The sequence below is a fragment of the Brienomyrus brachyistius genome, chromosome 10, assembly GCF_023856365.1.
Source record: "Brienomyrus brachyistius isolate T26 chromosome 10, BBRACH_0.4, whole genome shotgun sequence".
Taxonomy (NCBI): domain Eukaryota; kingdom Metazoa; phylum Chordata; class Actinopteri; order Osteoglossiformes; family Mormyridae; genus Brienomyrus; species Brienomyrus brachyistius.
This window is the reverse complement of record NC_064542.1, coordinates 6,217,590-6,237,438: the sequence shown is the minus strand read 5'-3', so window position 1 is coordinate 6,237,438 and position 19,849 is coordinate 6,217,590. Positions and strand designations below refer to the sequence as shown.

General features: G+C 46.6%; 1 protein-coding gene across 2 annotated transcripts in view; it reads left to right on the top strand.

The window, feature by feature from the left end:
• The first annotated feature begins 281 nt into the window (after nt 1-281).
• Nucleotides 282-19,849, top strand: part of ppp2r2ba (protein phosphatase 2, regulatory subunit B, beta a) — a 63,339-nt gene continuing 43,771 nt past the window's right edge. Inside the window, exons 1-2 of one of the 2 annotated variants that reach the window (XM_049028132.1) lie at nt 282-871; nt 975-1,052. In XM_049028132.1, the coding sequence (XP_048884089.1) occupies nt 862-871; nt 975-1,052 (88 nt within the window). In that variant the 5' untranslated portion in view covers nt 282-861. Of the gene's footprint in view, nt 872-974; nt 1,053-8,032; nt 8,551-19,849 lie in introns of those variants that run through there. The other variant, XM_049028133.1, reaches the window with a different exon arrangement.

Genomic DNA, 19,849 nt, shown 5'->3' with positions numbered 1-19,849 from the left:
GTGAAACGTGCAATGTGCACTGGAGCGCTTTCATGAGGGGGGGGGGTGCCTCATGTCCAAGTAGGTAAGAAAAGAGGAATCATGGGATGCAAAGAGCGGAAACACGCCGCAACGACGTTTTCTTTGGCTATAATAAAACTGAAATGTGGTGTGACGCGTCCTTTTAATGTGGCGCAAGAGAGCTTTGAGGTCGCATTCATATAGTGACTGCATACGTGACAATGTCCATGTTCACATTGTCCAAGCTGGTTTCTTACTTAAACAACGTTATTTGCCTGTGCAGTCGTGTTTGCATTTATCTTTGACCCTGGATTAAGAGGCTGAGCGATTTCACTGTCACCTTTCGCTTAAAATTAATCGCCTGTAAAATGGCTTTGTATGTAACATACTATAATGAATGCATTTTTTTCCCTGAATGTACGAAAATGTTTAAAAGATGTTCTTATGTTTCAGCGTGATACCATCCAGTTTAAAGGTTTGAGGTCATTACAGTCATCTGTATTTCTGTACCAAAAACGTTCAGCATTCGCTTGTTTTATATATTTTTGGGGCTCTTTGGGTTCTCATTTTTCCTAAATTCCCGACTGAAATATGTGGAACACGACAGCTGAAGCCAAGTTCATACGCGTAGTTTCTGTTTCATTACCGTCTGTCAGAAACAAACCCAAGGCTTGGTGAATCAGCCATGGAGGGTGGGCAGACTTTATCGCGTTTTTTCGCCATTTTGAAAACAGCATTTAAATAGTTTAGGCTGATAGATAGCATCCCATTATATCGCCCTCCTCTCTAATCAGAGCGGAGGTGCTGAATTTAGTTAGATCCAAGCGCATCTGGTTTTCCGGTCAGAGGATAAGGGGGAAAATGATACCCGGTAAGTCATCGGGGTGCGATTTGGGGATGCGCTCCTGCTGCCTATATGCTTGGTTAATTTAAATCCCGCGTAATTTACACCTCTTCGCCTGGATCATCCGCAGGTCGTGGCGGAGATCCGGACGACACACGGTGGTGTTTCGCGCAGGTGAAAGGTGTCGTCGAGGTGAATGTCACCGAAGGTAAGTGATCATTTGCTCGAGCGCCAGATGAATCGATTGTCATGACGAGTCAGTTGTAACTCGTCGCTGTGATAAATGTTCGTGGCAAATTGCATTTTAAATAAACTGTCTGTGATAAAAAAAAAAGTGCCAAAAGGAATATATTCCAATAACGGAATGTTGGAGAATTGTGACAATTTGAAGATTGTTTTGTGTAACGACGTGTTTTTTATTACGGTTGTAAATTCTGTGTTTTACGTGTGCATTCAATTTTATTATGGAAGACGTTAAAGTATAATTTGCTAAGGTCTCGATGGCATGTAACTATAGAAACCGTACTTTTGCGCCCCCCTCCTCCTCCGGAGCAGGATTGCATAAGCGCGCGGAGCCGCTCTTCGTCTCCCTCTTTTTCTCGCTCTAAGGTTTACGGCACAAAATATTTATGCACGTGATCTTTATTTATGCACGTGATACTTTCATTTGTTAGACGTCTCACCGTAGCAAATCTTTAAACCTCAGTTTTATTAAACCAGCACATTAACGGGCAGGCTTCACAGACCACGGAAGTAGTTAGCAATCGCGTTTATATGCAGATTTGTAGATGATTATCCCCCATTAACGGTTTTTCACAAGTCTACCGATTCCTCAAATGTCTGTCACTGATCGTGTGAAGCAGATCCTTTGCTTTTCACACGCCGGATAGACAATTTACAGGCAGATGCTGGCAGCCTTATAATCTTTTTATGAAGTCAGTTATGAAAGATTTTAAATTTTGCCTCTTAGCGAGCCTAACATAGGCGTTATCATTGAGTTTTTAAAGAACTATGAAGAATTTCATGAAAAATACTTAAAAATCCTATATAACCATGAACAAAAATTATTGCACTAATGTGAGGGTCTAGCTGTGCTGTCTGAGCATCAAAGAAAACTGGGCCGTTAGTTTAAGCTGAACAATAAAAGAGCGAAAGTCTGTCGTAAAGCTGAACAGTTTTCAATTCTCTCTTAAATGTCAAGCTGTCTGGAGGTTAGAAATGCAAGTACTAAAGAAAAATATAAATGTTAAATGTTATATCCTCAAAAATGCTAAGAGGGGACGTGGCAGCTCCATATTAGTCCATCAGCGCTGCTGATGGCCAGAATCGGATTCATTGTTATTCAAAGCTCTTGACGATAAGAACGAAACGCAGTTTCTCAGGTCTCAGTGTGCGCAGTGTGACTACTAAACAACAAATAAATAACATAATAATAAAATACTAGAATAAGATATCTGAACTGGGTATAAAATAGAATAAACTGCCGATGGTGTCAACAACAATAATAGTAATAATAATTATTGACTGGCATTACTAGTTGAAGAAGCCCAGGGTTTGGGCTTCTCAATGTGACACAGGATTCAGGGTGACTTACATCCCCTGTAGGAGGGAAAGCCAACTCTCAGTGTGTGAACACCCGCCGGACACCCTGCAGGGACGCGCTGAGCCAGGCTCCCAGCACTGGGCTGCCTCCTCTTGCGGACAGAAGGTGCTGGGAACTGCAGCCTGATTTGGTTGGACCTGAGCGGCAGCATACGAATGTGACGCGAGATAAGCGAACATACGAATGCAGCAGCGTGACGAGGACGATGTGGGTTTGGATCAAGCGCAGCTTCTCACACAAGCTACCTGTAGCTTTGGCTGCATCCAGGGTCTCCCCTGAACATTTACACCCACCTTCACACTATTTGCAGTACATCGCTATCAGCCTAAATATAGACATCGCACTCATTCATGGAGCCCCTTAAAAAGCACAGGGAAGGGAGGGGGCAGCCGACTGTGACTCAGGCTTATTGTGTGAGGTTGCCGGGGGGAAGGGGGGGGGGAGGAAGTCAGATCTTTGATATGCTGATATGCTCAGCCGGTAGGGAATGGCATCTGTCCCTGAAAACTGAGAGCTGCTCCTATTGATTCCTGGCCTGTGGAAGATCCTGCTGTGTGAAAGGGTGAGGGAAGTGGCACCTGAGTCCATGATGACTGTTAACGCACCACAGAGCCGAGCATCTGCAGTGGCTGCTGCCTGGTCAGGCTTTGCATGCAAACATCGTTTAAGGCACAGAAAATATCACTGCTGTTGGTGCCTTTTAATGAGAGGAAACAGGACAACAAAATAAGTCTTTACTGATTGGTTAGTTCAGTATGTCATTTCGTAGTTACATATGGGTTAGTACAGTAACCCATATCTTCACTGACTGGTGAAGCTTGGCTTTATAGATGATGCGTGGGACATGCATTTCACGTTGCTCTTGTTTATAACAGAAATTTAAGAGTAAACATATCGACAGTATACAGTGATGCATAAAAAGAAGCAAATGTAGCCTTACTGGAAATTACGGTGGCGCGTTCTGTCAGGGTAAGACGGTCTTATTTATCCGATCAGATATACTACACACGAACCATCACTGATCAGGGGCATTGGAAGTACCAACATGTTAATGTACTAAAGTGCTTGTTTCTCATTTAGACAGTGTTAGTCTTTTGTGGGACTCCTGTAATGCAATTTGATAGACTAAGAGAACCGCAACAAATAAAAGCATCACATTCTCTCCCAAAGCATGTACTTAAAGAAAAATCTCCATTCACACGTTTAAATGAATACCGTTTTTCCTTTAATGAATAAGGAATTCTCAATGAGATAAGCGTCAGAATATATACTGCAGTACACGGAAGCACCACTAGATGGTACTGTGAACAACTCGATGACACTTAGAAAACAGCTGCTAATTTGAGATCATGGTTACGTAACTGGCTCTAAAGATAACACTCTGTCAATGTGCATAACAAATAGAATTGAAAAGTAAACAGCTTCGCAAGTGCTGTCAACAGAGATAATGTATTTGACACATTAAACATGTCATAATTATGGCAATGCTTATGTTTTGATAGTCCTTATTGGTCCGTCCACAACACGTAGTTGACCATAACTTACAAAAATTCTTAGGTGAGGATGGGTGGGGTGCTACATGGTCACCTTCAGTTTACCCTCCCAATATTCTAGGTAGCCTGCCAGACCTTTACTAATTGTATCTGGTATTGATTCAGGTATGACATCATCAACAACGGGGCAGTCTTATTGGCCCAGTATCCCGGGGGAATCCCCCAAGGATCCCCCTGAAAGCTCCTCCCCCTGTATATTAAGGATATAGAGGTTGGTAAAGCAGGATGACTCTTAAATGCAAGTGAATACTGTGAAAGTCTCTCTGACACACATCACACACTGAACACTGTTGCATCCTGTTTGATGCATGTAGGTGACTAAAAATCAGGCCCAACTTTCATCTCTTCAAATAACAGCAGAACAACCTTTCAGCATTCATTAGACACTATCTTAATAGCTTTAGTGTCTACATTGATTCCATCAACATCACAGTCTCTCCAGAGACGTGTAGAAGTGCATCTCTGAAGCATTTAAAAGCTCTAGTGATTCTGCAAGCAAAATGAAAACAAGCTTTGTTACAAGATGCAAAATTTATGAGTTTCTAAATCAGCATTGGGAGTTTATTGTTAAAAATTCCCTGAACATTCTCTGAAATGAACATGCCAAGAATGTGGAAATAAACGAACACACTTTGAGCGTAATCCACAATCAGAAAAAGACTAAGCAGGTGAGTGTGTGAGCGGCAGACATGATGGGGACAAAGTGCTCCGTCAATCAGGGACTAAAAACACTGAGAGCAGTATGAAATATGTCACCGCTGAACGAAAATACAGGATATCCATGGTGTGATACATATAAAGAGTGTTCAGAGCTGTACTGTCATTCTATCACGTCTCATTTTATACCTGGCTGTGAGTCTCTGTCATTGTGCATTCCCTATCGCACAAGATCCATTTAAATTTTTGACTGAGTATTGGGAGTAAGAGGGCAAATCCCAAATGAGGAAAGCAAAAGGTAACCAGTAACTCCACTGGAGTAACTAATCAATCATTGTCTATCGAGTCTAATTGCATTTCCAAACAGACACAATAGCAAACAGACAATTACCTGAATGTAACTGATACTTTAATACAGATATTGCCTCATGCCTCCTGGGCTGGGATTCAAATTTTACATCCTTTCTGGCTAGAAGCTAGAGGGCAGCCTCACCTTTTTAGACATTTTTGAGCCCTTAGATTCTGTTTACCCTGAGTTCCTGATGCCCTTGTGTTCATGTATTTCAGTTCGCCTTTGTTTATACCTTTGCTCGCGTTCACCCTGCTTGTGTCTAATTCAGTTACTATGTTCTGTTTTACCTGTTTGCAGTATCTCCTAGTGTTTGGATCTGTAGTGTTGTTGATTACCCTCACATGTGTGTTGTTACTCTAGTCCAGTCTAGCCCTGGTCTCATATGTATGTAAGTGTCTGTCCTTTTTCTGTTCCTCGGTCACTCATCATATTCCTTCCTGTATTGCGGTACAGTGGTTCCTGTGTGGTTCCCTGGTTTCGTTAGATGATTCTTTCCTTACTTCAGTTTAGTTTGGCTTTGATTAAGTTCCTGTTTGCTCACCTGCCTGTGCTGAGACCCCTTGCGTGTCCCTCTTGTTTCTTGTCTTTAAGCTCTCAATAAAGCCCCTTGCTGATATAATGCCTTTCACTGATCCTCATCTTAACAGTGCGCCCTGTGATGCACGTACAGCCCACCAGGGTGCAGCGTACCCAGTCTTGTGTCCTATTCTGCCTGGGACTAAGCCTGACCAGCTTGAATGGTTAGAAGATTGATGGATAGTACTGGCCAGTTAAATACTGTATGTTTAATAACAGAATACGTCAGAGAGAGAGGTAAGGAGCACGGACTGATACACCGCGTAAGGAGCACGGACTGATACACCGCGTAAGGAGCACGCACTGATACAGCATGCAAGGAGTACGCATTGATACAGCGCTTAAGGAGCACGCACTGATACAGCGCGTAAGGAGCACGGACTGATACACCGCGTAAGGAGCACGCACTGATACAGCGCGTAAGGAGCACGCACTGATACAGCGCGTAAGGAGCACGCACTGATACAGCGCGTAAGGAGCACGCACTGATACAGCGCGTAAGGAGCACGCACTGATACAGTGCGTTGCCGCACCCATCACATGACAAACCACGTCATGGGTGAGAACCTGAATGCAGCCATGTGGCAGGTGATACCTCAGCTCCACACAACTCCGAATGGACCAGTGTGAGGTTTTTCCAGTGGCTGCAGTGCCAATCCTGCCGCCAACCCCCAAGTTATTCCCTGTGAGTTGGAGGACCTCCTTATAGGGCTGGATGTAGATTAACATTATACCCAGGATGAAGCAATTGCAGGTTAAGGACCTTGTTCATGGGCCCAATGGAATGGAATCCTGCATTCACGGGATTTGAACCAGCACCCTTCCAGTTGCAGGCACAGATCCCAAGCCTCAGAGCCAGCACTCCACCCACAGAATACTTGAATACATACTAATTATAAACACGCCAGTTTTGAGTCCTTAATTAAAACGTACAGATTTTCAGATTTTTAGCTTTTGTCCTCAATAAAACATTCTGATGGAGAACCTCAGCTTGCCTAGAAATTAATCTTTAAGAAGGACAATGAAGATCAAACTGGCAACATACACACTGGTCTCTAAAAAAGTCACCACTACATTACAGAGGATGATATTTAACTGCTTTCCCAAATGTCTGGACAACATAGAGACCCTAAGCGGATATTCAGACTGCCAAAGCGGTAAGCTAGGAGGCACACGGACTCAGCCAGGATATGTCTTCTCTGTGAGAGATGGAAGGCAGAGCTGGATTCTGGCTGAGTGACCACACCGCTCCCAACGGCCATCAAAAAGATGGACACACATATGCTCATTGTCACACTGTGGTAAAACAACATCAACTGTCAGACATTTATGGAAGATGGATGGATGGTGGATGGATGGAAATGCAAATGAATCAAATGACTACCATTAACTATCTTAGAAGAGGGTATCTCTAGTTGCCATGTTTTTGGCAACAAAGCCCCAAGCTGTGTCTTACATTATCATTTAATGTCTTTGCAATTTGTTTCACATAATGAAACAAACCTTTTCATCATATCGGAGTTAGTGTTCAGTAGCACCTCAGCCATAGTAATCCCATGTTTAGTTTTTAGTCTCTTACCAAGAAATGTAATTTAATTTATTTTTAGGCAAGCGAGTCTTTTTTAAAAAGCTTCTAATGTCATAAACCCCAGGGACGTTGTAACTAAGTGTGCTCCATCGTTTTAACCAAACGTCTTGCTCAGCTGATCAGCGTATCTGTTTTGTGTGTCGCGCTTATTATTAGTCGGCATGTTGGATACCGAGGGCTCGGGGGACGTGACTGTTCTATTTTAAAATACCATAGAGATCATGTGTATGTTTTCGTGACCTTAGAAGGAATGCACGCAAAATTGCGTAAGGCTCTTTATGTCCATCTTTTTAAGTCGAACAGGCAAAGTTTTAACACAGCTGTTAGTAGCCTAAAGATATACGTGTAAGAGGTTTAACTTCAGACAACATGAATATTTATACTGGTAGCTTCGACATTGTATTATGGGTTTTTTGTGAATAAGCAAAAAAAAAAAAAAGACAAATTACTGGCATCCGGTCCAGCGTGTGACCCCATCAGCCCCCCCCCTCCTCCCTTCCTACCCCCCCAGGGTAAGCGGTAGGAAACAGGGCAGCTGGACAGTTAATCAGTGACGTCTACACGGAATACAAAGCAAATTAAAATATTAATATTTATCAGAATTTACAACAACATCAATAATAATTACAACAACAACAATAATGCTGTAGTAATAATAATAATGTTGTAAGTAAATAAGCATATGGGGTAGGCATGTGTGTTTTTTTCACGTTCTATCTGGGAATATAAGGAGCTATATTCGCCGCTGAGTTAGCTATTTATTCCGCGCAGGCCAGCAATTGGTAATTTTATGTGTGTGAAAGGGAGGGGGGCGCTGGAAGGAGAGCGAGAGAGCAGGGGATGGGGGGGGGGCAAGGGAGTGTGTCGGCAGATACTGGGACATTTAACTTCCTCGCAGCTGAGGCAGCGGCGGCGATCATCACTGTGCTCACAGGCAGCCAGCAGATGCGGTGCCGGCAGCTCTCAGCCCTCCTCCTCTCCGCTCCCCGATGCTCAGTCCCCTGCGATCCGTGAGAAAAAGCGCAGCCTGACGTCCAGCTAACGACTGGGGGCGGGGGGGGGGATAAAGCAAACATGATGAACGAGAGAGAAGCGTCGTCAGGAGACATGTCAATCTCCCCGATCCGCTATTGCAGTAAAGGAGGGATTTGAGCTCCGATTTAAAGTGATGCCGCTGTAGATCAGTGGAAAAAACGCAGGGAGCTCTCCTCCCTGCCCTCATACTCCGGTCTGTGCCACCGACTTTCGGATATGGACAAACAGTAATGCGCTGCCAGTAAGGAAAAGATTTTTAAAACATGAAATGCTTTTCCCGTTACCTCCCGTACCTTTTTCGACCCCCCAGCACCATACTCTCCTCCAGCTGCCACACAGAAGGTAGGTACGCGGGGTTTGATTTAACGGGGCTCTGTGTTTGGATGACGGGCTGGGTGGAGGGGAAGGTGGAGGGGGAGGGGGGAGGAGGGGTTGTTCTGAAGCGTGTGTTTTCTGATGGAGAGCGACTCCACTGTATGGGTGAGACCAGCAGACAGTCGGTCTGCCCCAGCGCTCACTGCTTCCTCTCCTCCGTGTCTCTGTTTACCCAGTTAGGTTTAGTTGCCTTGGCATATCTGCCATTATTGTACTAGATGGCTGATACTGGCAGCTTGAGTGCAATAAACTGCCCGATCTTTCCATGACTGGGCATATTTGGAGGTTATTAATGGGAATGTTTGGTTCAGGTGGTTCTGCCTGGCAGGAAGCTTCGTGTTTGTTTAGCTGTGTCATTTATGAGTGAGACATATTCACCACTGAACGGGAGCACTATTAAAATCTCCAGTTACAAATCAGAAGCCATTTCTGCGACATATCTGTCACTGTCCCTATCCCTGAAACTCACTATAGAAAAATACCTGCTTACAAATGACACCTAATACCATACAATGCTCTTCAAAAGCAAAACAACTATCAGCGCTTCTGATACATTTTGTCTTTATTATCACGTATTTGTGGCCTACAGTAACGAGCCATTCATGAAGCACATTCACAGCTTCATGCTAAATCACCTGCATGCATTTGAGATGGGACACGTGCAGAAACTCCCGCATAGTTACGAGCTGATTTGTTATCCTGTTAATCAGTCGTTTTGTTTTATTTGTAACATGTTATTGTTTATTGCAGATAAAATGCTTGTCTCATCTATCCTAGTAAAAGGGAGTTTTCTTTAGAAGTAATTAATTCCTGGTGGACTTACTGGTTTTAATTGTGGTTTGTGTGTATTTATTTGTAAGGGTATTTCCACAGGGCAATTCCCGCAAGCACCACAGTGGATTCACTTTGAAGTCATATTTTTATAAATAGTTTTCTGTGTAATTTTGCATGCCACATGTCAGGGGCAGCTAGTAGGCTATCAGTGGGAGGTGAACGCACCTTTAAAAAGCTTTCAGATAACAAGCAGAATAGTAACCCTGACCAAGCTCCTTAACCAGAATAATTCAATTAATAAAGAGACTGTTGAGGGAAAAGAGGTTCTGAAAGTACGAGTGGGTGGGGTTACAGTATTCGACCAACCAATGGGTGGCTTAAACCATTTTGTAACCGAATGCAACCTCTTGCGGCAGATTCTTAAATCTAATTTCTGCCATTTACCGCTGTCAGTGAATAACTACATGCCGAGTGTATTTTTACTACAGAAGTAACAAACTAAGAAATGTATGTTATGAAAGAAATCTCTATCATTGGGATTAAATCCCAGTGCAAACCAAAACTAAATAGTTAAGGAAACCAAGACAAAACATGAACCTCAAGAATGGATTTTACTGATTGTACCAGTCTTTAAAGTATTTTTTTTTTTTAAACTGCTAACTCAAAGTAGTCTTTTCATATTTTTGTAGTAACAAAATTAATAAGAAAAATGTAAGATGCTTATTTTGCTAAATAAAAACAGCCGACATGTCAGGACCTGTTCAATCCATTTTACGAAGAGACGCGAAGACATGGCAGGATAAGGATTCGTTATTAATCTCCCAGGTTCCTTACAGCCCCTCTCCACGAGAAGCATTAGTATCGTCTGCTGGGTGTTTCACTAGTTGACGCTGCCTTGCTTAAGCTTTGACCTATTTACAACGCAGTTTCATATGTAATAATGTTAGCGCCATTTCCTCCTCCAGTCGTGACTTAAATAACGAGAGTTAGTATCGCCCTGCCTATTTTTTTTCTCGCTGGAAACGTGTCCGGCACTGATATAGCCCCAGCCCAGTTTCCGTCTTGCTGCAGGTGCAAAGCTTGAATGAGTCTTTTAGGGGAACTGGGGAGATCTGGGTGGTTAAGTCTAATGCATGTTAGCCTGTGCACTGAGAGTTATTCTTAACATGATTTATTAGGTCAGTACGCTGCATGGTTAATGCAATGTGTCGTTCCCCTTTAATTATGCGCCCCTGGCTCTGCAGTTACACTCACAGGCGGTGCGGGGTCTGCACTTTGGGACGGGACAGTAAATGCATTGTGGGCGGGCGGATTTTTAAGTAACACAGAACAAATGAAGCAGTCAGCTTTCCTGCCGAGATTAAAATGTTCTCACCATGCAGTTGAGTTGTTCACCTCGTTAGCTCTACTGTATGTTAACTTATTCCAACGCGTAAATGTTCCTCTTAACTAAATCTGTCAGCAACGTCATTTTCTACGCGCTGTGTGAATAAGATACCATTACAATCGCAGTGACTTATCGTACTGTCTAATCATGCAAAGCTCAGCCCATTTCCTCTGATATTTACAGATACTCCACAAAAAGAGCACAATTCAGAAAAAAAAATTAAAGCAAATAGGTATTTCCTAATTACACTGGGCAGGAGAGGCTCACTGGCCGCTGGGATCTTGCTGCCCCAGGGGGATTGACCTGCAGGGGCAGGTCTAACCCAAAGGGTGAAAAATTGCCCCAGGACACATTTGGACTCCGCCCATCTGGGGTATTGGTATGCTGTGCCTAAAGTGCTGCCAGTCTTCACTTAAGTATGACTGTGGTCTTGGCTCTCCGAGCCCAGGGAGGAGTCTAGAATGGCCGGCAGCGGCCACTCTAGACCCAGCCACTCTAGACTCATCACCATCTAGTCAGGCTTGTGACAACGTTCTCGGTCACCCCTGCACTGTCCCCATCTTTCCGGAAAATTTGGTTGTGTTGTGTGGGGATGCAGCTGGCCTTGTAACGACATGGCCACACCCCTTCGTCATCCCTGTGTGCCATCACCCCCCCTCCCCCCACATATAAACACTCTCAAGTAAAATGAGTGATGGTGAGGTCTGCTCCACTCCCACTGCGCCGTTCAGGGTGTGGCCAGTGGCGCTCGGCTGAGAAATAAGTGAACAATGGTAAGGCAGCTCTCCAGAGCTGTGGATCAATGATCTAATTGCGTCCCACCAAGAGGCTGGGTGCGACCCAGGGCATTGAGGGGAAACGATTTCCCAGCTCGCAGAGTCTCTGGAACATGAGTTTTCATATCGCATCATAAAGGGAGCCTCCTCTATTCTGTTCTGTGGAGCAGGAAGCCCTTTTAGGAGGCTGAGACACTGTGGCCGATCGGGAGAAGGATGGTGACGACTTCCCCTCTGTCGCATTAAAAACTGCCTTAGTGCTGTCATCGCGCATCTGCCTGGGGTGGGGGGAGGGACATATCCTTGAGCTCTGCTGGATAACCAGTGCAAACGAGCGGGAGGGTGAAACAAGTCTGCTCTGTGCTTCTCCTGCCAAAACTCCAGCCGCATCTCAGCCAACGACTCTTCACGGGAGAGAATATTCATCCACGGCGGATGTAACTGTTAGTCACTCGTTATTCCCAAGATTGCTCTCAAGCCTGTGGCTCTCGCTCTTTCCTAATCACCGGCTTATGCTCGCCTGTCTCCTGTTTACTTAGGAGCTCACGTCCACACGGTGGGGGTGTAACTGGAGTAACCCCATCATTTAGATCCGGGGCTCGGCGTCAGACGAACACACCACACTCAGGCATGATGTGACTGGGAATTCAGCCCAGATCCGGGAGACGTCAGTTATTTTTAACAAGCGTTGGGAGGACACCAGTAACCCTGAGTAGCTGAGCGAGTTGAGGGGAGACAGCCTGTTATAATGGCGTTGGAGGACCCCATGAATCAGGACGTTCTCTTGGGATAGGCAGAGTTTATCCAACGTTATTTTAATCTCGGTGGCCTCAGTCTAGCTGCTCACAGCATCTCACTTTGGGTTTGCATCTCAGCAGATGATGCTCTAATCAATGATATAAGCTTTCTTCTGACAGGATTTCAGATTAGACAAAACAGAACTGTGATCCCATGGAGTGTCTCTGTGCTCAGCACTGACATCCGGTACCCTCTGCTTATGCGCACAGCGGTGAGGTGGGGGGCGGCACAGGCTGCTGCTGCACAGAGACTCTTTGGGGTGTCTTGCCTGTGTTGTGTGTAGTGATGGAGCAAAGAAATGAGAAAGCTGGAGAGCAGCAGCAGCAAAGGGGGAGAAGGTTCACGGGATGAAACAGTGGGTCACCAAAGAAGACTGATGCTTTTCAGCTGCGATGGTACAACAGCAACCCACTCTTCAGATTTGACCCTTCTGGTGAACGTCTTGTAACCACTGCACTTCATAATGCCTGTAACCTCATAACGCCAAGTGAGCTGGCTCTCTGTTAAATTAACGGCATTAACAATAAACAATATATTATTAAAAATTAAAACTGCTGCATCTTGAGAAAGAACAAAGCCTTCTGGTGCATTTTATCGTCCCTCATAGAGGCAGAAGCATGTACGGATTGTCCAGACTGGTGTTTCCCAGTCCGGTCCTCGGGGACCAGCAGACAGCTCACGTTTTTGCTCCATCCCATCTCCCGGCTGTTTGCGGGTCCCTGAGGACCGTTTTGGGAAACACTGATCTAGATGAACTGTGCCTTGGTTTGCCACCCACGTCTTTAGACCGAGAAGCTGATGCAAGGCTGGGTCACATCTTCGTATCCATGGGCCTTGTTAGCTGCCCCAAGCTTTCACTTAAAGACTCTTTAATGGAAGCCTGTGGGACGCATCCCATCTGTCCGGGGCTGTTCTAGAAAAGACGGTATTCAGTTTCCAAGGGATTCTTGGGTCAGTACACAAAGTCACATTTTGCGGCAGGTCGTAATCTGGCCACAATGGGTGTTTTGTATGTCCATCACCACTGAGCCGTTCAATGTCCCCCTGGAAGTTGATTGTGCAGCTTCAATAGGATTCCAGGTGGGCAGGTTTGCATAGCCGCATTAGTGTCTGGTATTTGTCTGGTCATGTGGCCCTCTCTGCGGGCCCTCGGTCAAGTGGCCCTCTCTGCGGGCGCTCGGTCATGTGGCCCTCTCTGCGGGCCCTCGGTCATGTGGCCCTCTCTGCGGGCGCTCGGTCATGTGGCCCTCCCTGCGGGCGCTCGGTCATGTGGCCCTCGGTCATGTGGCCCTCTCTGCGGGCGCTCGGTCATGTGGCCCTCGGTCATGTGGCCCTCTCTGCGGGCGCTCGGTCATGTGGCCCTCTCTGCGGGCGCTCGGTCATGTGACCCTCTCTGCGGGCGCTCGGTCATGTGGCCCTCGGTCATGTGGCCCTCTCTGCGGGCGCTCGGTCATGTGACCCTCTCTGCGGGCGCTCATTCACGCAGATTGGCACCAGAACGGAAGGCGAGAGAGTGATTAGAGAGAGTCTGAAAGCAGAGAGAGGAGGAAAGAAGAGGCAAGTATGCAGGAAGAAAACCTAGGGGGTGAGAAATGCGCAGAGCGGTATCTGCGCCGCCATTGGCTGCTTTAGAACTCTCAGCCCGGCTCATTGGCTTATTATTGGTTGGTATATTCTAGGTGTTGGTGTGTCCAGCCAGACCAAACCCCTCGACTGAGTATTGACATTTTTTCCATTCCGGGCTCATGTCTGTGCATGTATAAAGGCTTCCAGTAATGAGATGACAAGAGCATCCATGTCTTTCAGTGTGAGAATCTGAGCGGGGGCGGGGCATGAGCTCCCCAAAGGGAACTTTCTTCGGCTGCATGGAGTGGGGGGTCCCTCCCGCTAGGAGAACACTCCCTTGCTCCGCTCCATCTTTGGCACGTTGCTCCCGCCCTTTGTGGTGGGGTGGTCTCTCTCCCCTGATGAAAATGGAGCTCAAACAGACGCATATATGTTGACTTTATGGAATATCACCCTGGGCAGTGCCTACGATTCCTCACCCAAAACGGCCCCAGAGCGTGCAGGGGGGGGGGGGGGGGGCGCACTGTCACAGTGCAGAGCTGCTCATTACCTCAGACGCTGTCCTCTTCTGTTTGGCTGATTGATCCCCAGCTCGGGTTTGGCTTCCCGGGACACAGTGATGCCCCCCCCCCCTGTGTAATCAAAATACTAAAAATGCCAAAAGTTGAATTTTGTTTGGTTCCTTGTGGTTAAGGTTAGGGCTGGGTAGGGTTAGGGTTAGGGTTAGGGTCGTCATAGTTGGGATTAATGTTATGCCCATAAAAATGAATGGATTGTCCTCACAAAGATGTGAGTACCAGTCTGTGTGTGTGTGGCTTATGTATATCTGTGATAAAAAAACTATTATCTTGACCTTGTGGGGACATTTTGTGACTGCAAAAAAAAAACTAAGATGCCAACAGTCTTTTGTTTGGCTACTTGCGGTTAAAGGTTACAGCTGGGCTGGATGTGTGTGTGTGTCATTTATGTAGACATTACATTGTGGGGACCAAATTTCCCAACGATGTGATAAAAACCTGTTATTCTTGGCATTGCGGGGGCCATTTTCTCGGCCCTCACAAGGAGAAACTCAATTGAATAAAAATCTGTGACTGCGATCAAAAAACTGAAAGTAAGGTAAGGGCTGGGTGTGTGTGTGTGTGTGTGTTTGTGTCATGGGCTAGGTAACACACTGATGTACTACAGTCATGGTGCCATTCTGAGTGATGCAGGAACACTTGTTCTGCACTGGAAATGTTTCACTGCTTGATGTCGTTTCCTGACCTTCTGAGTAACAGAAGCGGTAAGAGAACAGAGGCAGTCGTCCATGATCCCGGACCGGTTCCCCACCGCGGCTCCATCCCGGCGCCTCTCCTCTGCACTCCTCTGTCCGCAGACTTCATTCTAACACTGGAGGGGTTATCTCTGTTTACACTGGGTCCCATGCTTCTGCTATCAGTGACATGTGACAAGTCGCTGTAAGGCACGTGGAGATAAAAGACCTGTTTGTGATTCAGTTACAGCCAACGCCTCCAGCATTGATGTCAACGTTGCATGACAGAGGTGCAGCCTTTAAGGTGGACTGTAAGGAGGAGCTGAGCGCTGAGCAGATGTACACATCAGGAAGCCTCTGTACCATGTCTGTGTTACGCCCTTTGGCTGCCTGACACGTAGGCATTCATCTCTGTAAGCAAACTGTGCTTACATCTCAGCCAGCATATGAGTGACATGTGCTCGTCAACTACACAGAAGACGGGGGGGAGGGTGATCCATCGGACATGACCCTGTGTGTCCTGGGCAGGCTTGCTCCCTGGTGGGGGGGCTATAAGAGGGTGGCACTGGTCTGTCACATGCATCAGCAGATGAGATGAATGTGTTTCCCATCATCGGCTTTGTGTCTGAAAACTGACTAAAACTTTGTTTCTTTGGTATTGAAAGCAGTTCTCACTTTCTTCAAAATGTGACCAACTCATTGGTTGAAAATGAACAGTCTTATAGGCCTAGAGTTTATTTCTAATTCAAGGTTAGAGAGACAGGTTTTATTATCAATGAGTATTTGTTTTTTTCTTTAGCATATTTTCACTTGTTCAGTGGTTAATGATGAGAGTTTGAAGCACTGTTTCAAATCAACAGGCCCTGATGGGGCACTTTGGGTATTAAGCCTGAACAGTTATTTAACCTGAACCTGATTTGGCATTAAACCCGAACAGTTATTTAACCTGAACCTGATTTGGCATTAAACCCGAACAGTTATTTAACCTGAACCTGATTTGGCATTAAACCCAAACAGTTATTTAACCTGAACCTGATTTGGCATTAAACCCGAACAGTTATTTAACCTGAACCTGATTTGGCATTAAACCTGAACAGGTGTTTAACCTGAACCTGAACTGATATTAAACATGAGCTGGTAAAATTCCCACCTGCACAAAACGAGAATGACTACATTTTCCAGGTCAGCAGTTCTGCTTGTATACTTGGTCTGGGTGTAAGGTGGTCCAGCTGGCTTTCTCTGCTTGAAAGGTATAAACGTCAGAAGTCACCTTCAGTTTTTGGTAGCGCAGCAGTTCCATCAGAACTTCCTACAAAAGTGCAAGTAATTTTCTCTTATCATGCAGCTGTTATCATTTGGGCAGATTGGGGCTCCATCGCATTACTTCAAACGTGGCCTTTAATGTCAGTACAGTCTTCCCAGCATACGTCAGAACCGAGCGTTATTTCAGTTTGTCCTAATAACTAAGGAGCACCTGAATGACACCAGGTTGTACTTTCTTTTGCCAGGGTGCTTGTTGCCATCAAATATGGCCTTATCCTCACATCTGTTTGTCTGTTGTGTCAGGTCCTCTTACCCTGTGTACTGGAGAGCCACATAAACTCAGCAGTTAGAGCTGCTAATCTAAGCCAGACTTAGGCCACTCCCATTAGCTTTAACCTTGTTGTCATACTGTGGTGGTTGAGGACGCAGATCGTTATGTATGTTTGTGCCACAGTATTATCTTGTGGGGGAAGTGCACTGGCTCGAGGGATTGTGTTATCACCTCACACTTCAGGGCCCAGCCCTGTGTGAACACAGAATTTCCATGCTACCCCCCCACCTCTCCCCACAGCGCTGGTTTTAACTCGTGATCCAAATGCATGCAGATCAGGTGAAATGGTGTAAATTGGCTGCTGGATGAGTTTGTGTGTGTGTGTTTGTGTGTGTGTGTGTTACCAAATGTCCCCCACAATGTGATAAAAACCTGTTGTTTTGCCATTTTGGGGACTATTTTAGGTCCAGATTGGATGGATCCTTCCTGAAAATGTATAAATGCTGTTTCTCAGCTGAAGGGCCTGGGCTGGTGACTCGTCAGACCCCACATGCCATCAACGGTGGTGGGTTATAACTGAGGTTTCTGCCAGTCCCTCAGCTTAGTGTTTAACCTGCACACATGCCAGATCTGGCTGTATTCAGGCATCGGGGACGGAGGAGCTTGAGGGGCATTGTGGGAATGTCGTGCCCACTTTTGTGGCCTGCTTGTAGCTGAGGCCTAGAACAAAACTCTCCTGCCTCAGAGCTGAGTATTTCCTTCAGGCTGAAAGTGGGCTGTGAGGGGAGATGATGCCGTCAGGTGGCCACCTCACAGTTCGGGGTCTGGTCCCTGCACAGAATTCGGAACGTCGTCCTGGTATGTGTGTGTCTCTCTTATTCACTTTGAGATTTGGAGCATCTGGGTTACCTGTCTGGGAAGAGGGCAATTCCTATATCGGGGAGGGTCACTTCCGGGTGTCGGGGAGGGGTTTGCTCAGCGGAGAGGCATCAGAACTGGCCTGGACGTGACTCCAGGACAGCGAGGGGGAAAAAGAGATGAGCAAATCCAGATGGTTCTGTAATCTTATCCCGTCTGACGTGCAGATGAGGGGAAGGTGAGAATTAGTTCACGGTGACAAGGGCCGAGACCATGAGGGCAGTGTGCGTTCGTGTGGCAGTAAATTAAGGGCCCACACAGATTCAGGCAGCACTGAAAATAAGCACAGGAATTATGAAAAGAGGGTCTTTAGCGGCTAGAACAGAGGATGACTGTTGCTCTCGTGTGATTCTAGCAGTGTGCTAGCAGTGTGCTAGCAGTGAGCAGTAAGCTTCTGACCAGTGGTGCACCGTCCCTTTAAGGGGTAGCCTGTTACCAGAACAAGGTGCCCAGTGTGCAGCCAAAGCCATTGAGCACACGGCGCAGCTCGGGGGGGGGCTGTAACTGACTCCAAGTATTTCTGTTTCACCATGAAGCTCCGTGGTTGCTCAGCTGAAAGAATGGGCCCTGTCAGGCCATGCTGGGGGGAGGGCAGGGGGGGCAGCGGCTCAATCCGGAAGGTGGAGCCCGGCTGGGAAGCGGAGACGTGCTCACCGGCCAGCGGCACCATGGAAAATATCAGCCAAGCCAACCCTGCAGGTGTCACCGCTGAACTTCTGAAAGGGGCAGGCTGCGTTGCTATAGCAACACTTTGTTTGGATTTTTCTCTCTTCCGTGTGAGGGGACCACAGGGCTGCTACCGGGGGGGGGGGCGGGGGGGGGGGGTGCTTTTACTTCTGAATAGGTCGGCCTCGTGTGGTGCACCGCTCCAGGGTTGAGGCTCAGTGCTCCACCCCCCAGGGTCTGGCTCGTCTGTAACTAATGGCTCCGTAGTGGAAAGAGCTGTCAGGATGACTGAGGAGCTGTGCGTGGACCCCAGGGCACCCCCCCATGCTCGCCACCTGCCCGACTGCCGTGGGAGGAGGGAAAAGCCCCCCAGGATTGGCATATATCAAACACGCAGAGGATCGGCTGCTGCCTAGTAATGCATTAATGCCTCCATCACAATGTAGGCGATTCTAAGCCCCTTTTGGGTGGGGGGGGGCTTCAGCCACCTCATTTTTCTTTCTCAGCTTCCCTGAAAAAAAATATTTTTCTAAATGCATTTACCGATTTTCCCATGTTTTTGTGCATGCCTCATAGCCCACAGCTGACGGATGTTGCCCCCATTGGTTGCCCTGCTAATCGAGAGCTCCCCCCAGAGGACGACCTCTTGTTGGTTTTGTGCAAATTTCGAAAAAAGTTCCTTTTCTCTCATCTACTGTATGTGTGAATCACACGTCACCACAGCTTGTCATCGTTCCCCTTAAATACAAAAAAAAAAAAAATCAATCTCCCTGCTCGCCTAGTCTGATCTGAACCCTCATCACCCCACTCTGGGGGCCTCTATTGCCAACAGCGCTCCGGGTCGAGTGTCCTTAACTGGAGGAGGAGCACGAGTTAACAGAGGCGTCCCAATACATTTGCACACTTCTGATGTGTGGCCAGCTTAGATTCGGATAAAAAAATAGCCTGTGCGAGGTTTTATCTTTTATAAAAACCTCTAAACAGAACTGGCAAGGTGACCGGTCACTCAGGGCTGCTGCTGGTTTGCTTGGCAGATGAGCACATCTCTAATGCTTTCCAGCATGCGCACTCTCCTTGATTATACTGGGGCACGTGGTCCCCCGGGACATCATGCGTGTGGCCGTGTGACCCTGTCTAGGAGCTGCGCGGGACGGAGGGTGAGAGCGGCTCGTTCTCCTCCGAAAATCACCAGCTTTGAGTTTGCAATCAGCTCCCAAGACGCCGCCGCTACCATAAATCCAATTATGTTAATAGCGGCTGTGCGAAGTTAAAGCGAAGGCTCTCCTGTCGTCTGCTGCAAGTCGCAACTGGGAATAGGCCTACATAAAGCCTGCTTTTCAGGAACAGGGAGAGCCTAAAATCATTCACATTACCCAAAGGATTAGAGTGTTATGAATGTCGATCGTACTTGTGCTGGGGAAAGCCCACGTTTAGGCATGTTAAATTTTTATTTAGTACAGACAGGTCCCCAGGTCCCCTGTAGGGAGAAAAAAAAGGTCACATGTTCAGTTTCACACTGAGGGAAAATACGGCAACGAAATACCGTTTCTCTGACACGACACCCCCCCCCCCCCGGGTGTGACTCACAACGACAC